Source organism: Carcharodon carcharias, chromosome 13 (genome assembly GCF_017639515.1).
Source record: "Carcharodon carcharias isolate sCarCar2 chromosome 13, sCarCar2.pri, whole genome shotgun sequence".
Taxonomy (NCBI): domain Eukaryota; kingdom Metazoa; phylum Chordata; class Chondrichthyes; order Lamniformes; family Lamnidae; genus Carcharodon; species Carcharodon carcharias.
In genome coordinates this window covers 100,859,819-100,879,415 of record NC_054479.1, presented here as the reverse complement: position 1 = coordinate 100,879,415, position 19,597 = coordinate 100,859,819, and the positions used below count along the sequence as shown (strand labels likewise).

Below are 19,597 nucleotides of genomic sequence, written 5' to 3'. Positions count from 1 at the left end.
TTGGCCTCCTTATCTGAGGAAGGATGTTCTTGCTATAGAGGGAGTGCAGCGAAGGTTTACCAGACTGATTCCTGGTATGGCGGGACTGATATATGAGGAGAGATTGAGTCGGTTAGGATTATTTTCGCTGGAGTTCAGAAGAATGAGGGGGGATCTCATAGAAACCTATAAAATTCTAACATGACTAGACAGGGTAGATGCGGGAAGGGTGTTCCTGATGGTGGGGGAGGCCAGAACCAGGGGCCACAGTCTGAGGATATCGGGTAGATCATTTAGGACTGAGATGAGAAATTTCTTCACCCAGAGAGCGGTGAGCCTGTGGAATTAACACACAATGTTTTGGCCTCAGCTACTTTCTATGTTTTCAAGAAGGAGTTAAATATAGCTCTTGGGATGAAAGGGATCAAAGGATATGGGGAGAAAGCGGGAGCATGCTATTGAGTTGGATGATCAGCCATGATCATAATGAATGGCGGAACAGGCTCAAAGGGCCGAATGGCCTACTCCTCCTATTTTCTATGTGCGTTTCTAAAGACTGCAGACAGGTCAAGAAGGATGAGGAGGGATAGTTTACCTTTGTCACAGTCACAAGGTGTCATATATTACTTTGATAAAAGCCACTTTGGTACTGTGATGGGGGGGAAAACCTGGTTGGAGGGAGTTCTGGGAAAAATGAGCCTGAATCTGGGAAGCAACTACATGTTCAAGGAATTTTGAGAAAAAATGGTGGTTGGGGAAGAGAGGAAAGACAGTGGTGGAGTGGTTATATCACTGAACTAGAAATCCAGAGATCCAGGCTAATGATTTGGGGACATGGGTTCAAACTACGGCAGCTGGTGGATTTTAAATTCAATTGATTAAATCTGGAATTGAAAGTTAGTCAACGTTAATGGTGACCATGAAATTATAATCGATTGTCGTAAAAACCCATCTGGTTCACCAATTTCTTTTAGGGGTGGAAATCTGCCATTTATCAGCTCTGAAGAATAATACAGACTTGAAACATTAACTCTGTTTCTCTCTCCACAGATGCTGACAGACCTTGAGTTTTTCCAGCATTTTCTGTTTTTATTTAAACTGCCACCCTTACTGTGTCTGGCCTACATGTGACTCCAGACCCATAACAATGTGGCTGACTCTAACTGCTCTCTGAAATGGTATAGCTAGCCACTTAGTTCAAGGGAAATAGGGATGGGAAACAAATGCTGGCCTTGTCAGCGATGCCCACATCCCATGATAGAATTTTTTGAAAAAAGAGATGGGGCGGTAGTTTACAAGGACGGTGGGGGTCAAGGATAATTTTTATTGAGGAGAGGCATTATATTGGCAGATTTAAAGGAGAGAGGGTGACAGCACTTGGAGAGAGCGAGAGAGAGAGAGAGAGAGAAAACCATTAACAATATCAGCTACCATGGTGACAGGAAGGGAAGTTGGGTAGTCAGTTTAGTGGGAATAGAATCGGGGGAACAGAAGAGGGGTTTCATGGCCAAGATGACTTAGAGAGGGCATGGGGAAATGGGAGAGAAACTAGAGGGGTTTAAGTTCAGGGCTAGGGCAGGGCGGGGGGGGTTTAGATGAAGTTTGGTGTGATAAAACAACAAAAACAGAAAATTAACCCATTTTATCAAATACAGAATAATTATAAGATCTGATGACACTCATAAACTTCTATTTTTGCTCTGAGCTTAACAGCCACTGAAGTTCTCAAATTAATAGAATTCTGGTAAGCAGAGTTTTATTATATGTCAATTGCAGTCATTCCTTACACATTGAACATTTCAGTATCCAATGTATAAATAAAAAGTGACAATTATTGCTCAAAAGTGCTTCAGTGGCAAGAACATTGTGACATTTTTGGCTGTAACATTTTTAATAAATTTCTGTGATAGGTTGAAATAATCTGCCACAAGAGAAGAGGCTTAATATAATCTGGAAGACGCAATAAATTAATCTTTGCAGACTGTATACCAGAACATATGAAAAGCGGGCCAGTGGGGTCTATGAATTCAGCACTTTGGGTCAAATACATTTTCATGGCAATTTTGAAATGGTTGTCTTGTCAGATTGCACATATTGAGATTATAGCCCTCATCCCCATTCTCTTTTCTATCTGAGTGTGGCTTGCCTGTTCAACCTCTTGGCTTCAGTTGATGCTGAACTGATCCAGGATCAAAAGTTGATCTGATTGGCAGGGTGTGATGAGTGGAGTCCCACAGGGTCTGTGCAGGGGCCTCACCTGTTTATAACTTATATCAATGAGTTAGATGAGGGGAGTGAAGGCATGTGGCTAAATTTACTGATGACACAAAGATAAGTAGGGAACTATATTGTGAAGAGGACATAAGGAGGTTGCAGCAGATATAGATGGGTTGAGTGAGTGGGCAAAAATCTGGAAGATGGAGTATAATGTGGGAAAATGTTCACTTTGGCAGGAAGAATACAAAAGAATATTACTTAAACAGAGAAAGGCTGCAGAATTCCCAAGTGCAGAGGGATCTAGGTGTTCTCATGCACAAATCACAAAAAGTTAGTATGCAGGTACAGCAAGTAATTAAGAAGCCTAATGGAACCCTATCCTTTATTACAAGAGGAATTGAAAATAAAAGTATGGATGCTATACTTCATTTATGCAGGGCATTGGTGATACCGCATATCGAATACTGTGCGCAGTTTTGGTCTCTTTATTTAAGGAAAGATGTAAATGTGCTGGAGGTTGTTCAGAGGAGATTTATTAGATTGATACATGGAGTAAGCGGGTTGCCTTATGAGGAAAGGTTAGACAGACTGGGCTTTTTTCTACTGAAGTTTTAGAAGAGTGAGGGGTGACTTGATTGAAGTATATAAGATCCTGAACGGGAGCAGCACAGTGGCGCAGTGATTAGCACGGCTGCCTGTCAGCTCCAGGGACCTGGGTTGCATCCTGACTTCGGGTGTCTGTCTGTGTGGAATTTGCATGTTCTCCCCATCTCTGTGTGGGTTTCGTACAGGTGCTCGGTATCCTCCCACCATCCATAGACATACTGGTGAGGTGGATTGGCTATGGTAAATTGCCCCTTAGTGTGCATGTCTGTGAGTGTGCGCCCTGTGATGGACTGGTGTTCTGTGTACCCCACCTAGCTCCCATTGCCTGTCGGGATAGGCTCCGACTGCCCGTGACCCTGAATTGGATGAAGCAGTTCTGGAAAAGTGAGCGAGTGAGATCCTGAATGGTGTTGACAAGGTGGATGTGGCTCTTTTGGGTGAGTCCAGAACAAGGGGGCACTGTTTTTAAGTTAGGGTTGCCCATTTAGGGCAGAGTTCAGGAGAAATATTTTCTGAGGGTGTGAGACTTTGGAACTCCTTGCCTCAGAAGATGGTGGAGGCGAGGTCCTTGGATATTTTTAAGGCAGAAGTAGATAGATTCTTGCCAGGCAAGGGAATCAAAAGTTATCAGGGGTCGATGGGAATGTGGAATTAGAAATACAAACAGAGCAGCCATGATCTTATCCAATAGCAGAGCACGCTCGAGGGGCTAAATGGCCTACTTCTGCTCCTATTTCATATGTTCATATGTATGTTTCTCCTTCCTTTCCAGTACAGCAGTGATTCTAACGATAAGTTTATCCACTGATAAATTACTTAACTGGAAAATTTTAAGTGGATAACAGATTGACCATAACATTTTGTGGCTCAATTTGAAAACATAGGGATACAAGAGCATTTAGAGTTGGACAGATTTCAGAAAAGGAGCAAAGATTCTGAGTTCAGAAGATAATGGCTTGGATTTTGTGACTGTAATAATGGCAAGGTTGTTAGTGCTCACCATTATTACCGGGTTCAAGCTGACTGGTATTTCTTGTGTCCACATGTGGTTAAATATGGAGGGAATATTTTACATGGGCTATGGAGAAAAAGCAAGGGAGTGAGATTAATTGGATAGCTCTACCAAAGAGTTGACACATGTACAAAGGGCTGACTGGCCTCCTTCTATCCTGTATCTATCATTTTGTGATCTGTGTTGCTGTCAAAGATACCCTGCTCCTCCAAATGGCATGCTGTTGCAGTCTTGCTGTTAAGGAATGGACTTAAACTAATCAGTTAGACCAATGAAAATCTTTATGCCTTTTTCAATTTTTTAGTAATTACTACTGCTGACCCCTTTGGCCCTGAAAAGTTTATTTGTGGATTGTGTGGAGTCTCACCCACTCAAGAAAAGAAAAATGTTGTGTAAATTTGTGTTTTATTATTTAAATTTAATCCCATGTGGATGTCCCTATTGTATTTTTGTTTTCTGTACAATGCTTTGGGTAATTTTTACTTCCTGCTTTCTATTTCCTGTTTTGCCATCTGTGAGGATTCTTATGACTAATTGACCAGCCTTGTTGCCTTCTGACCTGTTGCAGAAGGTGCCAAATTCAAACTGACATTGGAAAAGCCTGCTAAAACTTTTCTCGAGGTAAAAAGAAACTCTTTCTTTTCCTACTGGCTGCAAAGTTCGGGCCATCGTATGTAGTTGAAAGAAAGATACGTACGCAATCAGACAAAATTTCTTTGACCACTATTTTAAGTGTAACTTGCATTTTCATAGATTTGCACTGCCGTTATGAAAAACCAAATGTATTTTTGGGTAAGAAATTCCATGGATGATTGACCAGTTTACTATAAAACACAGAATTTGCTTTTTGCTGTCACAAACTTAGTGAATTTGCCATAAGGTGCAGAATAAAATGATGTGTATAAAAGTCTCTCTTAAGTTCTTAATAGAGAGAGGGCAGTTTGAAAGTTTATTCATATTTTTATGCCTGTTTGTTGTATCCATATCCATGATACTTTACACAAAGTCCTGGATTTGGCAAATGTATTGCGATTAGCTTATTTGCGATTGCCCAAGCACGTTGCATTGTGGCTATTCAAGAGACAAAATGGTTGATGGTTACTGTTATATTTTCCTCTGTCATTTTATTATGCTTTCACTATCTTGCCCTTTGTCTCTGTCTCTTTCCTCTGTCTCTCTTCCTTCCTGTGTGTGCGCATGCATGCGAGTCCATGTACTTGTACGAGAACCCTGAAGACCAAAGGAAAGTAAAAGTAGATGTGGTATCTTTTGTAAAAGCATTGCTGCTTTCCATTTGACAATCAATGCAACTTAGTCTCTCTCGCTCTCTCTCTCTCTCTTTTTCTCTCTCATTTATATTTTAAGCCCGCTTCGCACCCATCATTATTATTAGGCATTACTGTACGTAATGTGCTGTACTGAAGTGGTAGTGGGGAAAATGAAGAGAGGCACTGTGACGGAATATCATTTTCTGCTCTGTGGGAATTGGGCAGAAACGTTGCCAGCAGTCTACATGGAGTTCACTGTAAATTAAATCATTCAAGAAATTGTTTTTGTTTGGTAACAATATATTGAATTTTCGTCTTGTTTTCTTTTGAATTTGTGACAATTACAAGCTCTTGAACTGGAAATACGGTGTAAGCCCTATGGATTCTATTGCTTATGTTTATATCAATGATGTGAATTCTCCTTTTTAATAGGTGATACTGTATTGTGGAAGATGGTAACCTACCCTCCAACCCGTAGAGCGCTGATAGTTGGATGTGGATTACAGCTCATTCAGCAACTTTCTGGTATCAACACAGTAATGTATGTACCCAATTCCTTCCTGAAATTATGCTACTAGGATTTTTTTAAGCATTGATTTGATTTTTAGATTTTTTTTTTCAAATATTTCAAATAATATTCTGAACTTGGAGTTAAAACTTTCCGTGCCTTGTAAAAATGGATTAGCATGCTATGGATGATCAGCCAGGAAAGACTCTGAAATGGTGGACAAAATATTTTGGGGGCTAAATTCAAGGCTATCCAAAACGGGCACAAGAATTGCATTGTGCAATGAACCCACACCCTTTGATTATGATGCAAGCAGCAGGCTAACTTTTGCTACGTGCTTGTTTCAGTGATTTTAGCATCCAGCAGCGCCAACTGCATTGTCGTTTGGCTGAGCACATCAGTAGGTGCCCAATATCATAAGCTATAGCTAACCTGCATTTCTTAAAGGGAAGGTGAATTGTAGGGCGGTCGCACTTGAAAAACATTGAAAAATGTAACGACATGGGGGAGAGTAGGCTCCAAGGCTTTTGGATGCTGCACTGGAAGCCTTGGCACAGAAGATGGAAAGTAGGGGAGATGTCCTGTAACTGAAGCAGATCCTGCAGGGGAATTGGGAGCAGATAGTGCAGGTCCATGCCAGAATTCGAGCCCAAATTACCTTGGTGTAGTGAGTTTAATAACCTCATGTCACATTTTCCACTGTGATGAGGATAGTCTTAAACTTCAAAAATACACAGGCATGTTGGTGGATTGGGCAGACAAGGCATGTTGGTGGATTGGGCAGACAAGGCATGTTGGTGGATTGGGCAGACAAGTGGCAGATGAAGTTCAGTGCAGAGAAGTGTGAGATGATTCATTTTGTCAGGAAGAATACGGAGAGACCTTATAAAATAAAGGAAGAAACTCTAGAGGAGTTGCAGGAACAGAGGGACCTCGTTGTATAGGTACATATTGAAGATGGCAGGGCATGTTGAGAGAGTAGTTACTAAGGCATATAGTATCTGAGGCTTTATTAATACTGGCTTTGAGTACATGAGTAAGAAGGTCATGTTAAACTTGTATAAGATGCTAGTTAGGCATCATCTGGAGTACAGCGTCCAGTTTTTGGTGCCATATTTGAGGAAGGATGTGAAGGCATTGGAGAGAGTACAGTGGAGATTCACAAGAATGATTCCAGGGATAAAGAACTATAACTATGAGGATAGATTGGAGAGGTTGGGACTGTCTCCTTTGGAGAAAAAGAGGCTGGGAGAAGACTTGATGGAGGTATTCAAGATTCTGAGGGTATGGGCAGAGTAAATAGTGAGAAAGTGTTCCCATTCAAGGGAGCATCAAGAACCTGAGGGCACATTCAAAATAATAGGTAAAGGGAGTAAAAGTGATGAGGAAAAAATTTTTTCACCCAGATGGTAGTTTGATTTTGGAACGGACTTCCTGAGAGGGTGGTGGAGGCAGGCTCAATCAAGGTATTCAAAAAGGAATTGGATGGTTATATGAAAAAGAATGTGCAATCTTACAGGGATAAGACAGGGGATTGGAACTAGGTAGAATGCTCTTTCAGAGAGCCAGTGCAGATTCGCTGGGCTGAATGGCCTTCTGCACTGTAAAGATTTTGTGATGATTGGTCATGGTCAGTGAATGTGTTTTGAAATGCACCGCTAAGCCTCAGACACAGCTCAGTTCAGCAGACCTCCCCTCCCCACCCCCCACAATCACTTATCTACCAACAACCTTTGTCATTGAGAACTCAGACCTGACATTCACAAGGTCCGCTGTGCCCTCACATGGTTAGTGCTGCTGCAAGCCTCACACCTACATCTTACTTCTTGCACACACTGCTAGCTAATCAACCATGACAGCCACATCACCTAAACCCATTCCACAGCATACTTTCACACTCTGCTTTCTTTTGTAAGACAGGATGGCACATAATCTGAGGCAGCAGGAGATAAGCAGAGGGGTGAGTGCAGATGGCGACAGTACTGGCCATTATTAAAACAGTAATTCCTAAGTTGTGGATGGTGGAACTGAAACCAACCTCGTACCTAATATTCCTTTTCACATCCCATCGCCGTCTCATCCCCCACACTCTTTTGATTTACAAACTGGAGATGGTGTAAGCATGCAGTTCTTTCTTCCCCACTGCTACCTCCCACACCCCCCTCTCCCCCAGCCTCCTTTCATATACTCAAGAGCTGCAATCTGCAGTGTAGAAGCCACAAGAAGACATTGATGAAGACAGATTGTAGCTCTATTTCACACTCAAGCCACCAGCTCAGATACTGACACTGCAGTTTAGAGCGTAACATAGTGGTGGGAACAGCACATGGTGAGACAGCAGCACAGGTGGGCTGCAGGCAGAGCAGGGGGAAAGAGAATACAGATCTGTTCTACTGCTGTGTGTGAAGTTAAGAGAAGTCATTGGCTGGTGTGTTGAGCTTCAATATTGCACTGCTGGCGACCAATTTTGACACCATGATCTACCTGTTAAGGATATAAGAAAATAGTGGAAATCCATCAAGATGAGTTTGGATTCATGCCTGGAAGAAGCACCACCAATACCATTTTTGCTTTGAGACAAGTAATGGAGAAATATCAGGTAGGCCAGTGAGACTGTATTCGTCAATCTAGAGAAGGCTAATGACCCAGTGTCCAGGGAGGAAGGCTGGAAATGTGCTAAAATTCATGGAGTCCTGAGAAGTATGTGCAATTATTACAGGATATCTGCAAAGAGCAATAAGCAGTGTAGTAAAAAGAGTGAGAGCTTTGAAATCAAAAGTTGGATTGCACCAAGGATGGGCATTGAACCCCTTCCTCTTCCTGATAGCCATGGATGTTCTAACTGAGCAAGCGAGACAGGAAGCGCCATGATCAATGACACTTGCAAATTACCTTGAGCTATGTGATGTGGATGATGCGAACATGACTGAGTATCTGGAGAAGTGGAGAAAAAGCACTGGAAAATAGGGGTAGTGAAGATCAGTAGATCAAAAACCCAATTTATGTACTATTAGTTTGAGCTTAGGGAAGAGGATCAGAGTAAAGATTATGGGTGAAGACATGGGGAAAATGAATTGTTTAAACTCCCTGGCGTCATTGGTAGCAGAAGATGGAAGTATAGAAATGGAAATTGAGCAACAGATAAACTCTTGCTGGAATAATTGGAAGAAGTGCAGTGGAGTGTTTTGTGAAAGAAAAGTATTGCTGAAACTGAAAGGAAGATTCTACAAGACAGCTGTGAGACCAGCCTTGTTGTTCAGTGCAGAAACAAATAATTTTTTTTTTTGGGACAATATCAAGAAGAGAGCAATAGTGATTGGATACTAATGAAATGTAAATGCTGAAATGGATGTGTGGAGTGACAAAAAAGGACAAAATAACGAACAAATGCATCAGGGGGTCAGTGAAGATTATGGAAGCATCGAAGAAAAAGTCAAGAGGAGGCTGAAATGGTATGATCTTTTGCTGACAAAATGAGGAAATGTGAGGCGAATGATGGAGATGGGACTGCCAGGAAGAAAAAGAGGAAGTCCTAACATCGGATGGAAGGATGCGCTGGCAAGAGACTTAAATGCAGCGGGGTTGGAAAAATAGTTGATTGACAGGCGAAGTTGGAGAAGGCATTGTAGCGACTCCAATAGACCATATGGCTCCTCGAGCCTGCACCACCGTTCAGTACAATTATGGCCAATTATCTGCCTTAACTCCACTTTCCTGCCAGATGCTTGCATTCCATGATTCCTTGAAAGACCAAAAATCTATTGATAGTCTTGAATATGCTCAGTGATGGAGCATCTACAACCCTCTGGGATAGACAATTCCAAAGATTTGCATCCCTCTGAGTGAAGAATTTTCTCCTCATTACAGCCTTAAATGATTGACCCCTTCTCATGAGACTGTGCCACTGTGTTCTAGATTCTCTAGCAAGAGGAAACAATTTACCTTGCTGAGTCCTTTCAAAATCCTGTGTACGCTAACACCCTCACCAATATGGCGTTTGGTGTGATAAGCCCAAAAACTGCACACATGTCTCTTCACCATTTTGAAGCTCAGATAAAATGGTGGCAAACAATCCCATTTTCTCGCTATAATTTTAAAAATTTTGTTTTGTATGATAGTGTTGGCAGGTTTCTTGTATGTATACTTTATTGCTATGGAACTGAATTATTTGATGTGTCAAATTCAAAAGTAATAAAACCTGCTGAAGAATTTCAGCATATTGGAAGAATTCTAAATATCATCATACAGAGACAAGATATTTAGTTCATCAAGCTCACACCATTTTTTAAATCCACATTAACCACTTGTTCTAATCCCATTCTGCAGCTTCCTCTCCATAGCATTTAGTATTTCTTTTTAAAGTAGCTCATTCCCGACTAAAAGAATTTCTGAAATCTGCTTCAATGATTCAAGACAAAGTTTCAAATTCTTATTAACTCGAATTTTTTTATAGCTCTAATTTTAAAAAAAAGTTAAGACAAAATGGTGCATAAGTAGAGGAAGCAGCATTTAACCGATGAGGACGGACAAAGTTACATTCCCTCACGGCAGTGTACAAGATTATGCTTGTCATCGTTGGAGCAGCCATGGTCAGTGGCAGAGCTGAAACCATTTGAAGGTGTCATTATTTCATGCCTTATTCTCCTTCTCACACCTCCCCCTCAGCTCTCAATCTCTTCTGCTTTACAAGCTGTAGATGGTGCAAGTATGCATCTCTTGCTTTTTTTTAATTTATTCATTCATGGAATGTGGGCTTTGCTGCCTGGGTCAGCAGTTATTGCCCATTCTTAGTTGCCCTTGAGAAGATGGTAGTGAGCTGCCGTCTTGAACCACTGCAGTTCATGTTTCCATGTCTCTTTCCAGAGCCTGTGCATGGTGAGACATTGGGCATGAGTGCTCTACAGTTGAGGTAAGGGACAACGTTAGTCCTGTTAGTGCTTGAGCTCTCAAAAGAATTCTCCTGTAGAGGAATCAGGTGAAAACTTTGATGGAATACAGTAGTTTACAGAAGAAGGCTGATAGAAATGCATCCTGAAATGTTTGGTGCGTTGGCAGGCAAGCCCGAAAGTCTGGAGTCAGTGTGAAGGATCATGGATTCTGGCACCAATTTGGTACAGGACTTTGTGCAGAGGCTGGAACATACCCTCTTCAGTATGAAAATGATGGTCAATACATTAATATATTTGTGGATCCTATGATGCAATATCTAATGGCCAGCTGCTCCTGTCTCAACTTCCACTGCAACACAAACATAAGCTATCTAATGTCTAACTGCTGCAATGGAAACTTGGACATTTGTCATGCAAACTGAGCTCACTACCACCATAGCTGCGGATACTAGTGTTCAGAGGGGCTTGCAGGATGTCACAGCAGTCCAGCAATATGTACTCCAACTGATTGCTAGGATTGCTGAAATGTTGTCTCATGGGAGTGGCACTTGTACAGTGAAGCACAAATGTCCTGTCCTCCCAGCATCTTTCCCACTCACCATTGCCACTCCACTAGTACCCTTGATGTTGCCCTTAGGCCAACCAAACCAGATTTCCATTGCCACTGCCAAGATGCTGCAGTCCGAAGCGTGGTTTTATAGGCCTGCAGCTGTTTGAGGCCTGCAAGCTGCATTCTTCCCCCACTGAAAGTTTGCAATCTTCCTCCAACTGTGCTGCAACCACTGGGGTAACACTGCATAGGGGTAAAAGAACAGTCAAAGGCAGAAGGAAGACAGAGCAGGATTATTAATAGCTAATTGTATGCAATATGGTATGGCTTCATGTATAAATTTTTTTTACCATGTTTATTTTGTATTAGCTTTCATTTCATCATTATGGCCAAGTGAGGATGCTCTAATGGTCAGTAACAGAGGAAAAGCAAGGAGTGGGACTATTGGGGTTTGTGTTTATTGGCATCACAGTCAAATGAGTTGATCATGGCCAGCCTGGCCAGAATGGATCTATGTTGAATGCTTCCTCTCATGCTCATCCTTCATGCCCTTCTTTTGTTTGTCCATCCATGGAATGTGGGCACCGCTGGTGAGCCCAGTATTTATTGCCCACCATTTGTTGAGAGTGCAGTATTGTAGATAGTGTTTCTAAGTGTGTTCCAATTCACTTCTGCGCTTTGTGGGAATGCCGGAGAGCGCCTGTTCAATTGAGTCGCTAAACTATTGGTTTTTATCTGGGTAGGCAGTATGTCTGACATTGATACGAGAACACCGTTTCAGCTTTGAATGAAAAAACTTCCAAGGGCTGCATCCTTGCGTTAGTGCACATGAGGGAGTGATCTGTATCTCAATCAGTGCTTGGTAACTGCATTTGTTGAGAATTCTGTTCAGAGTCATGTCTGATGATGATCAGATCCAGCCGGTGCCAATGCCTTGATCTTGGATGTCTCCAGGACACTTTGTGTCATGGTTTGTTCTGAAAAAACGTGCAAGTTACATGAAGCTTTTAGTAGTAGCAAAGCTCAAGTAGTCTCTGTCCTTTATCATTTATCTTTCCAAGGCCATGATGTCCGAGGCAGGAGGGCAATGCCTCATGGTCAGCGCCCACTATTGCATTGAAATCCCTCGTAGGTAAAGGTGTTCTGACTTAGGAACTCTGCTGATCAGTGTCTAGTTCCTCGTAGAATTGGTCTTTCGCATCTAGTAGAGCACAGCTTCAGAGCACAGATACTCATGAGGTTAACTGGCCCTATTTGTGTTGAGAGGTGGATTGAGGGAACATGTTCTTAATCATTTGTGGGGAGTCCTACCATCAAGAGCAACAAGTTCCTTATAGTGAAACCTACCCCCTGCTCATGTGTTTCCTCTGAACTCTTTCCTTGCCAAATGAATGCATAACGTTTTTCTTTCAGTGATCCACAATTTACAAGCCTGGTCTCTTGTGGGATGCAATGTCGGTGTTCAGTCTATCAAGTTCTGTGTTGACCGCAGCTGTCTTGTGCACTTTATTGATCAGCTGCAAGTTGTCTGTCTGTGCACATGGTCCTGATGTTCCAGCTTGCCAATTGAAGAGTTGGCACCTTCTTTCTTTTTGTTTATCTTGTTTGGTTGGTGTGATGAATATCTGTCCAATGGTTGAGCAGAGACTCTAAGCTCTAAGTGCCCATTGATGCAGATGGACCATGGTGGGTCAGCTCCTTACTATTCAGAGGCTGCCTGACTTGACATGGGTGTTGGCTGGCAGTGGGACATGATGGTCCCTCCCACCATGAGAGACAGACCATAGCACCCATTCTCTGTGCCACTCGAGTTGGGATTATCACTCGTAACTGCTGCCCTTAGTGTTGTGTTATTGCTTTGCAGCAAAACTTGAGTGTAGTCTCCAAGGCAGAAGCCTAGGCAAAATTTATGGACACCCTGGGCTGCCCAAACATCGGCGTCCCCTTCGATCTCCCCAATAGCAAGGGAGTGTGTCCAAAAGGTCATTGTGATGTATCTTGTGTATGGGTGAAGAGAGTTTGCATGCTTTCCACTTTTGTGTGCCAGCTTCTCATTTTCAGCCTACACAGCTGGCTGGCAGCAGTATGAGAAACTGAGCTAAATGTGTCAGTCTCTCCCTGTCAGTACACAGCATTCCTCCTTTGGTAAATCTTCAGCCTATGCCTCCCCGTGGTAACACACGAAAACTAGGCTCTTCACGGGCCCAGGCTAAAGCTTCAGAGGAACTTGGAGGACGATGACCCCCAGAAATGTAGTGTGCAGGTCCATTGAGATGGGAACACACCCTGGCACTCGTGAATTAAGCTCCCAGTTATGGGCGAATAGTTCCACTGCCTTGTGGATACATCGGGAGAGTTGAAGGCTAACAGAGTAAGCACTGACAAAAGTCTGGAGTGGAGCCCAAAAGGCGGACTGATGTCGAAATATGTCATCTTTCCAGCAACGCCTGCAACCAAGCTGGTGCCAAGAGTAATGCTTTGCATTCCTTTGGATTTAACCAGGGAGCTTGAGAGGGGGACCCTAACATTTGGCAACCCAGGGTCTCCATACGTTCTGCACGTTTGCACCCCAGAGAGGACAGTATCAAACCTGACTTCTGTCATTATGCACCGATTTCATATTTCATCTTACTCTATCTCCTTTATAGTCCAGGGAACTCTGGTTTTGTTTGTCCTGTCTTTTCCCCTTGTGGGGATGTGCCTCAACAGTACCCGAACCATTTCCTCTTTAAAACTTCCTATTGTTCCGTTACAGTTTTGCCTGCCTATCTTTGATTCCAATTTACCAGGGTTAGATTCATTCTTAGTCTATTGGAATTGGCCCTGTCCCAATTATTATTTTTATTCTGGGATGCTTCTTGTCCTTTTCCATTTAACCTAAACATTACAATATCAGGAACACTCCCTTTTTCTGTGAAGAGAAAAGAAAAAGCAATGTTTCAGGTATGGCCCATTTGCTAGGACTAAGCTACAACACTAGTGAAAAAATGGAATCTCCTCAAATGTTTAAATGAAGCACATTTCTACCTGCCTTACCCCTTCATCTCCGCTATTCACATGCTCTGTTTCTCATAACCATAATTATTTCCTCACATTACTCTTTCTGTTGTCCTATTAATACTTCAGTCATTCAATCATTTCTCATTTTCTCATTCTATCCCTCTTCACCTGGGTGTGCATGTATATTTCCATCCCCATTCCTTTGTTCTAATTCTTCTTAAATGCTGTTCATCTTCTAGTTCTGACAAAAGGTCTACACCTGAAATACTAACTTGTCTGTTCTTTTCTCAGATGCTGCCTGACCTGCTGTCTCGAGCATTTTCTGGTTTTGTATTGGAGAAAGAGTTGCTTTAAATATTGTGTTTTAAAGCAAACTATTCCTGCAATTAAAATAGCTTAAGATGATGATCCAGCTTTGATATTTCCTTACAGACTGCAAATAATCAATTTGTTAGCTTGTTTCTGTAATTGATAATTACCTTGCCTCCATTATGTTTGTAGGTCTTTGAACTATTTCTGCCTGTGAACATTGAGGGATAGAGGAAAATCACAGACGCTGGTAGGCAGTCAAGCTTTTGAAACCAAGAAACTGAGGCAGAGAGGTCTCAGCAAAGACTTGCAAAGGTTAGGAAGCAGGGGAGTTGCTTAAATAGGGTGATCCATTGATATGGAAGCACAGTGTGTTTATTGATATATTTTTTTAAATACATAAAGACATGTTAAATTGATTTGAAATAAGTGAATAAACTTGTTTAACTTAATTACCTTCATGTTTCGTATGAAGTATCATAAGACATAGGAGCAGAAATTAGGCCATTCGGCCCATCGAGTCTGCTCCGCCTTTCAATCATGGCTGATAAGTTTCTCAACCCCATTCTCCCGCCTTCTCCCCGTAACCTTTGATCCTCTTACCAATCAAGAACCTATCTATCTCGGTCTTAAATACACTCAATGACCTGGCCTCCACAGCCTTCTGTGGCAATGAATTCCATAGATTCACCACTCTCTGGCTAAAGAAGTTTCTCCTCATCTCTCCTATTAATGGAAACATCTTCCCCACATCCACTCTATCCAGGCCTTTCAGTATTCTGTAAGTTTCAATCAGATCCCCCCTTATCCTTCTAAACTCCATCGAGTATAGACCCAGAGTCCTCAAACGTTCCTCATATGTTAAGCCTTTCATTCCTGGGATCATTCTCGTGAACCTCCTCTAGACCCTCTCCAGGACCAGCACATCCTTCCTGAGATACGGGGCCCAAAATTGCTCGCAATATTCTAAGTGTGGTCTGACCAGAGCCTTATAAAACCTCAGCAGCACATCCCTGCTTTTATATTCTAGTCCTCTCGAAATAAATGCCAACATTGCATTTGGCTTCCTAACTGCCGACTCAACCTGCAAGTTAACCTTAAGAAAATCCTGGACTAGGTCTCCCAAGTTCCTTTGCACTCCACATTTCTGAATTCTCTCCCATTTAGAAAATAGTCTATGCCTCTATTTTTCCTACCAAAGTGCATGACCTCACACTTCCCCATGTTGTATTCCATCTGCCACTTCTTTGCCCATTCTCCTAACCTGTCCAAATCCTTCTGCAGCCTCCCTGCCTCCTCAATACTACCTGTCCCTCCACCTATCTTTGTATCATCTGCAAACTTAGCCAGGATGCCCTCAGTTCCTTCATCTCGATCATTAAAGTATAAAGTGAAAAGTTGTGGTCCCAACACTGACCCCTGCGAAACTACACTAATCACCGGCCGCCATCCTGAGAAGGACCCCCTTATCCCCACTCTCTGCCTCCTGCCAGACAACCAATCTTCTATCCATGCTAATATCTTGCTTCTTGCACCATGTGCTCTTATCTTACTGAGCAGCCTCCTGTGCGGCACCTTGTCAAAGGCCTTCTGGAAGTCCGAGTAGATAACATCCATTGGCTCTCCTTTGTCTAACCTACTCGTTACCTCCTCAAAGAATTCTAACAGATTTGTCAGGCATGACCTCCCCTTGATGAAACCATGCTGGCTTTGCCCTATTTTATCATACACTTACAAGTATTCTGAAATCTCATCATTAAAAATGGACTCTAAAATCTTAACAACGACCGAGGTCAGGCTAATCGTTCTGTAATTTCCCTTCTTTTGCCTCACTCCCTTCCTAAACAGGAGGGTTACATTAGTGATTTTCCAGTCCTCTGGGACCCTCCCTGACTCCACTGATTCCTGAAAGATCACCACTAACGTCTCCACTATCTCTTCAGCTATCTCCTTCAGAACTCTGGGGTGTAATCCATCTGGTCCAGGCGATTTATCTACCTTCAGACCTTTCAATTTTCCTAGCACCTTCTCCTTGGTAATGGCCACCATACTCACTTCTGCCCCCCCAACTCTCTTGAACTTTGGGGATGTTACTCATGTCTTCCACCATGAAGACTGACGCAAAGTACCTATTCAGTTCCTGCGCCATTTCTTTGTTCCCCACTACTACTTCTCCAGCGTCATTTTCCAGCGGCCCAATGTCCGCTTTTGCCTCTCTCTTACCCTTGATATATCTAAAAAAAACTCTTGCAATCTTCTTTTATATTACTGGCTAGTTTACCCTCATATTTAATCTTCTCCCTCTTTATTTCTTTTTTAGTTGTCCTCTGTTGGTCTTTATAGGCTTCCCAATCCCCTGGTTTCCCACTGCTCTTCGCCGCATTGTATGCTTTCTCTTTAACTTTTATGCTGTCCCTGACTTCCCTTGTCAGCCATGGTTGCCTCATCCTCCCTTTAGCATGCTTCTTCTTCCTAGGGATGAGGTTTTGCTGTGTCTCCCAAATTACTCCCAGAAACTCCTGCCATTGCTGTTCCACTGTCTTTCCTGCTAGGCTTATCTCCCAGTCAATTCTGGCCAGCTCCTCCCTCATGCCTCTGTAGTTGCCTTTATTCAACTGTAATACCGTTACATCTGATTCCAGCTTTTTCCTCTCAAATTGCAGGGTAAATTCTATCATATTATGGTTACTTCCTTCTAAGGGTTCCTTCTCCTTAAGCTCCCTTATCAAATTTGCCTCATTACACATCACTAAATCTAGAATTGTCTGTTCCCTAGTGGGCTCCACCACAAGCTGCTCCAAAAAGCCATCTCAAAGACATTCCACAAATTCCTTTTCTTGGGATTCACTGCCAACCTGATTTTCCCAGTCTACCTGCATATTGAAATCCCCCATGATCACTGTAACCTTGCCTTTCTTACACGCCTTTTCTATCTCCTGGTGTATCTTGTGCCGCACATCCTGACTACTGTTCGGAGGCCTGTACATAACTCCCATTATGGTTTTTTTTACCTTTGCAGTTCCTCAACTCTATCCACACAGATTCTACATCATCTGACCCTACATCATTTCTTGCTATCAATTTAATTTCATTTCTTACTAACAAAGCAACCCCACCTCCTCTGCCAACCTGCCTATCTTTTCGATAGGATGTATATCCTTGGATATTTAGCTCCCAGTCCTGATCCCCATGTCTCCGTGATGCCCGCCACATCATACCTGCCAATTTCAACCTGCGCCACAAGCTCATTTACCTTATTTTGTATACTGCATGCATCAGATACAACACCTTCGGTCCTGTATTTCCCATCCCCTTTCTCATTGTCGTCCCTTTATCTGATGTGCTTGAAGTTAGATTCCTAGCCCTTTCCAAACACTCTGTCCTATTTTGTGTTCTGGGGACTTTAATAGCCTCTCCTGGGCTCTCCTTTCTCTTCAGTTTTTTCATAATTTTTCATGAAGTTGAATCCACCCCGCCCGCCCCCCCACACACTAACCTGCTGCTTTGTTTCCCATTAGTCATACTTCTTGATGTTTTACCCTTCCCTTCCCCCCCAACTTTCTAGTTTAAAGTCCTGTTGACCACTCTATTTACCCTTTTCGCTAGAACATTGGTCCCAGATCAGTTCGGGTGGAGACCATCCCAACAGTACAGATCCTTCCTGTTCCAATACTGATGCCAGTGCCCCACGAAATTGAACCCCTCTTTCCCGCACTCCTTAGCCACGTGTTTACTTCCCTTATTCTCGCATCCCTATGCCAATTTGCACGTGGCTCGTATATACTCATCTCATTAGTATATGCCCGATCCACTTTCAGAGAGATTAAAGCATTCTTCATGTAAAAGGTAGATTATCCAAGAATTTTATTGCATCTTCTATATGCTATTAGAAGTTCCTCTCTTTGCCATGGACTTACGCAGTTCGATGCTGAATTTGGACATCCTTTTTTCCCCAATATTTTCATGGTGGTGGGATTAGTGAAAGGTTGTCATCAGCCCCAAGTTTGTCAAACTTATAAAATGTATAGTTTTGAAAATTAGATTTGTTAAGGATTCATGCTGTCCAGAGGGAAGCAATGAAGTTTGCAAGAGAAACAGATGCAGTGTAAGTTTGGGAATTACTACTTTGTTTAATATAGAATTTGTGATCTTTACTTGGGGTTAAACAAAAAAAAAAATTCTGTAAGTTCACAAAAATATAGCTTGCATGTATAAAATAACAAAGGTTTTTTGCTTGATGTGTCATTTAATATAGATTAGTAGTGTAGCCTTTTGCACAGACTGAATTCCACATTTATGTTAGCATGATTAAATTTAACTCTTATTAATTCAGAAACTGTTTGAAACTCCAGTTTGAAACGTTCATCATGGCATTTTCTGCTTGTACCAGTCACAGTGAAAAATCATGAAAACAGACAATTTTCTTTATTAATAAATGAATAATTATTTTTAGCCACTTATTTTCGTTTATTTTCATTTTGATTCATTTATTCATTGTTTTATCCCCTCCTTTTATCCTTCTATCGATCTTTTTTTCCCCCCACCACTGTCCTCTACCCCCATCCCACAAGGGCCATCTGTCACTTGTTCATGTTGTTCTTTTCAGAGTGCTTACCCTTGTCCTATCGTATTCTGCTTTCTTACCTTGCCACCATCATCACTTCCTTTAGCCCTCACCATAACCATTAACACCCTCTTTGTCCTTTTGTTCATGATATCTTTGTCCATCTCTCCTTTGCCCCCACCTATCGCTGGCCTTCTATCCAGCGTCACCTGCTCCACCACTGCAACCCCACCCCCCCCCACCCCCACCTTAAACAGTATTAATTTCATCACATTTTAACTTCTCTTTAGCTCTGAAGAAGACTCATACGGACTCGAAACATTAACTCTGTTTTTCTCTCCACAGATGCTGTTGGACCTGCTGAGTTTTTCCTGCATTTTCTGTTTTTGTTTCAATTTTCTTTGTTATTTGTTCCTGGGATGTGAACATTTTTGGCAAGGCCAGCATTTATTGCCCACTTCTAATTGCCCTTGAAAAGATGGTGATGTAGGTATATGCATAAAACCGTTAGGGAGGGAGGATTTTTGACCCAGCGTCAGTGAAAAAACAACAATGTGATTCCAAATCAGGATGACGTGTGACTTGGAGGGGAACTTGCAGGTGCTGGTGTTTTCATGCATCCGCTGCTCTTGCTCTCCTATGTAGTATAGGTCACGAGTTTGGAATTTGCTGGCTAAAGAGACTTGGCGAGTTGC

At 42.3% G+C, this 19,597-nt stretch overlaps 1 protein-coding gene across 4 annotated transcripts in view; it reads left to right on the top strand.

Annotated features, from left to right (window-relative positions):
- The window catches only part of LOC121286424 (proton myo-inositol cotransporter), a 162,665-nt gene that overhangs the window by 80,803 nt on the left and 62,265 nt on the right, over window positions 1-19,597 (top strand). For all 4 annotated transcript variants that reach the window (XR_005944933.1, XM_041203532.1, XM_041203529.1 and 1 more), the window contains exon 4: window positions 5,515-5,623. Coding sequence is in view for 3 of the 4 variants with exons in the window: in XM_041203532.1 (XP_041059466.1) it covers window positions 5,515-5,623 (109 nt within the window). In the remaining variant the exon portion in view is untranslated. The remainder of the gene's footprint in view (window positions 1-5,514; window positions 5,624-19,597) is intronic.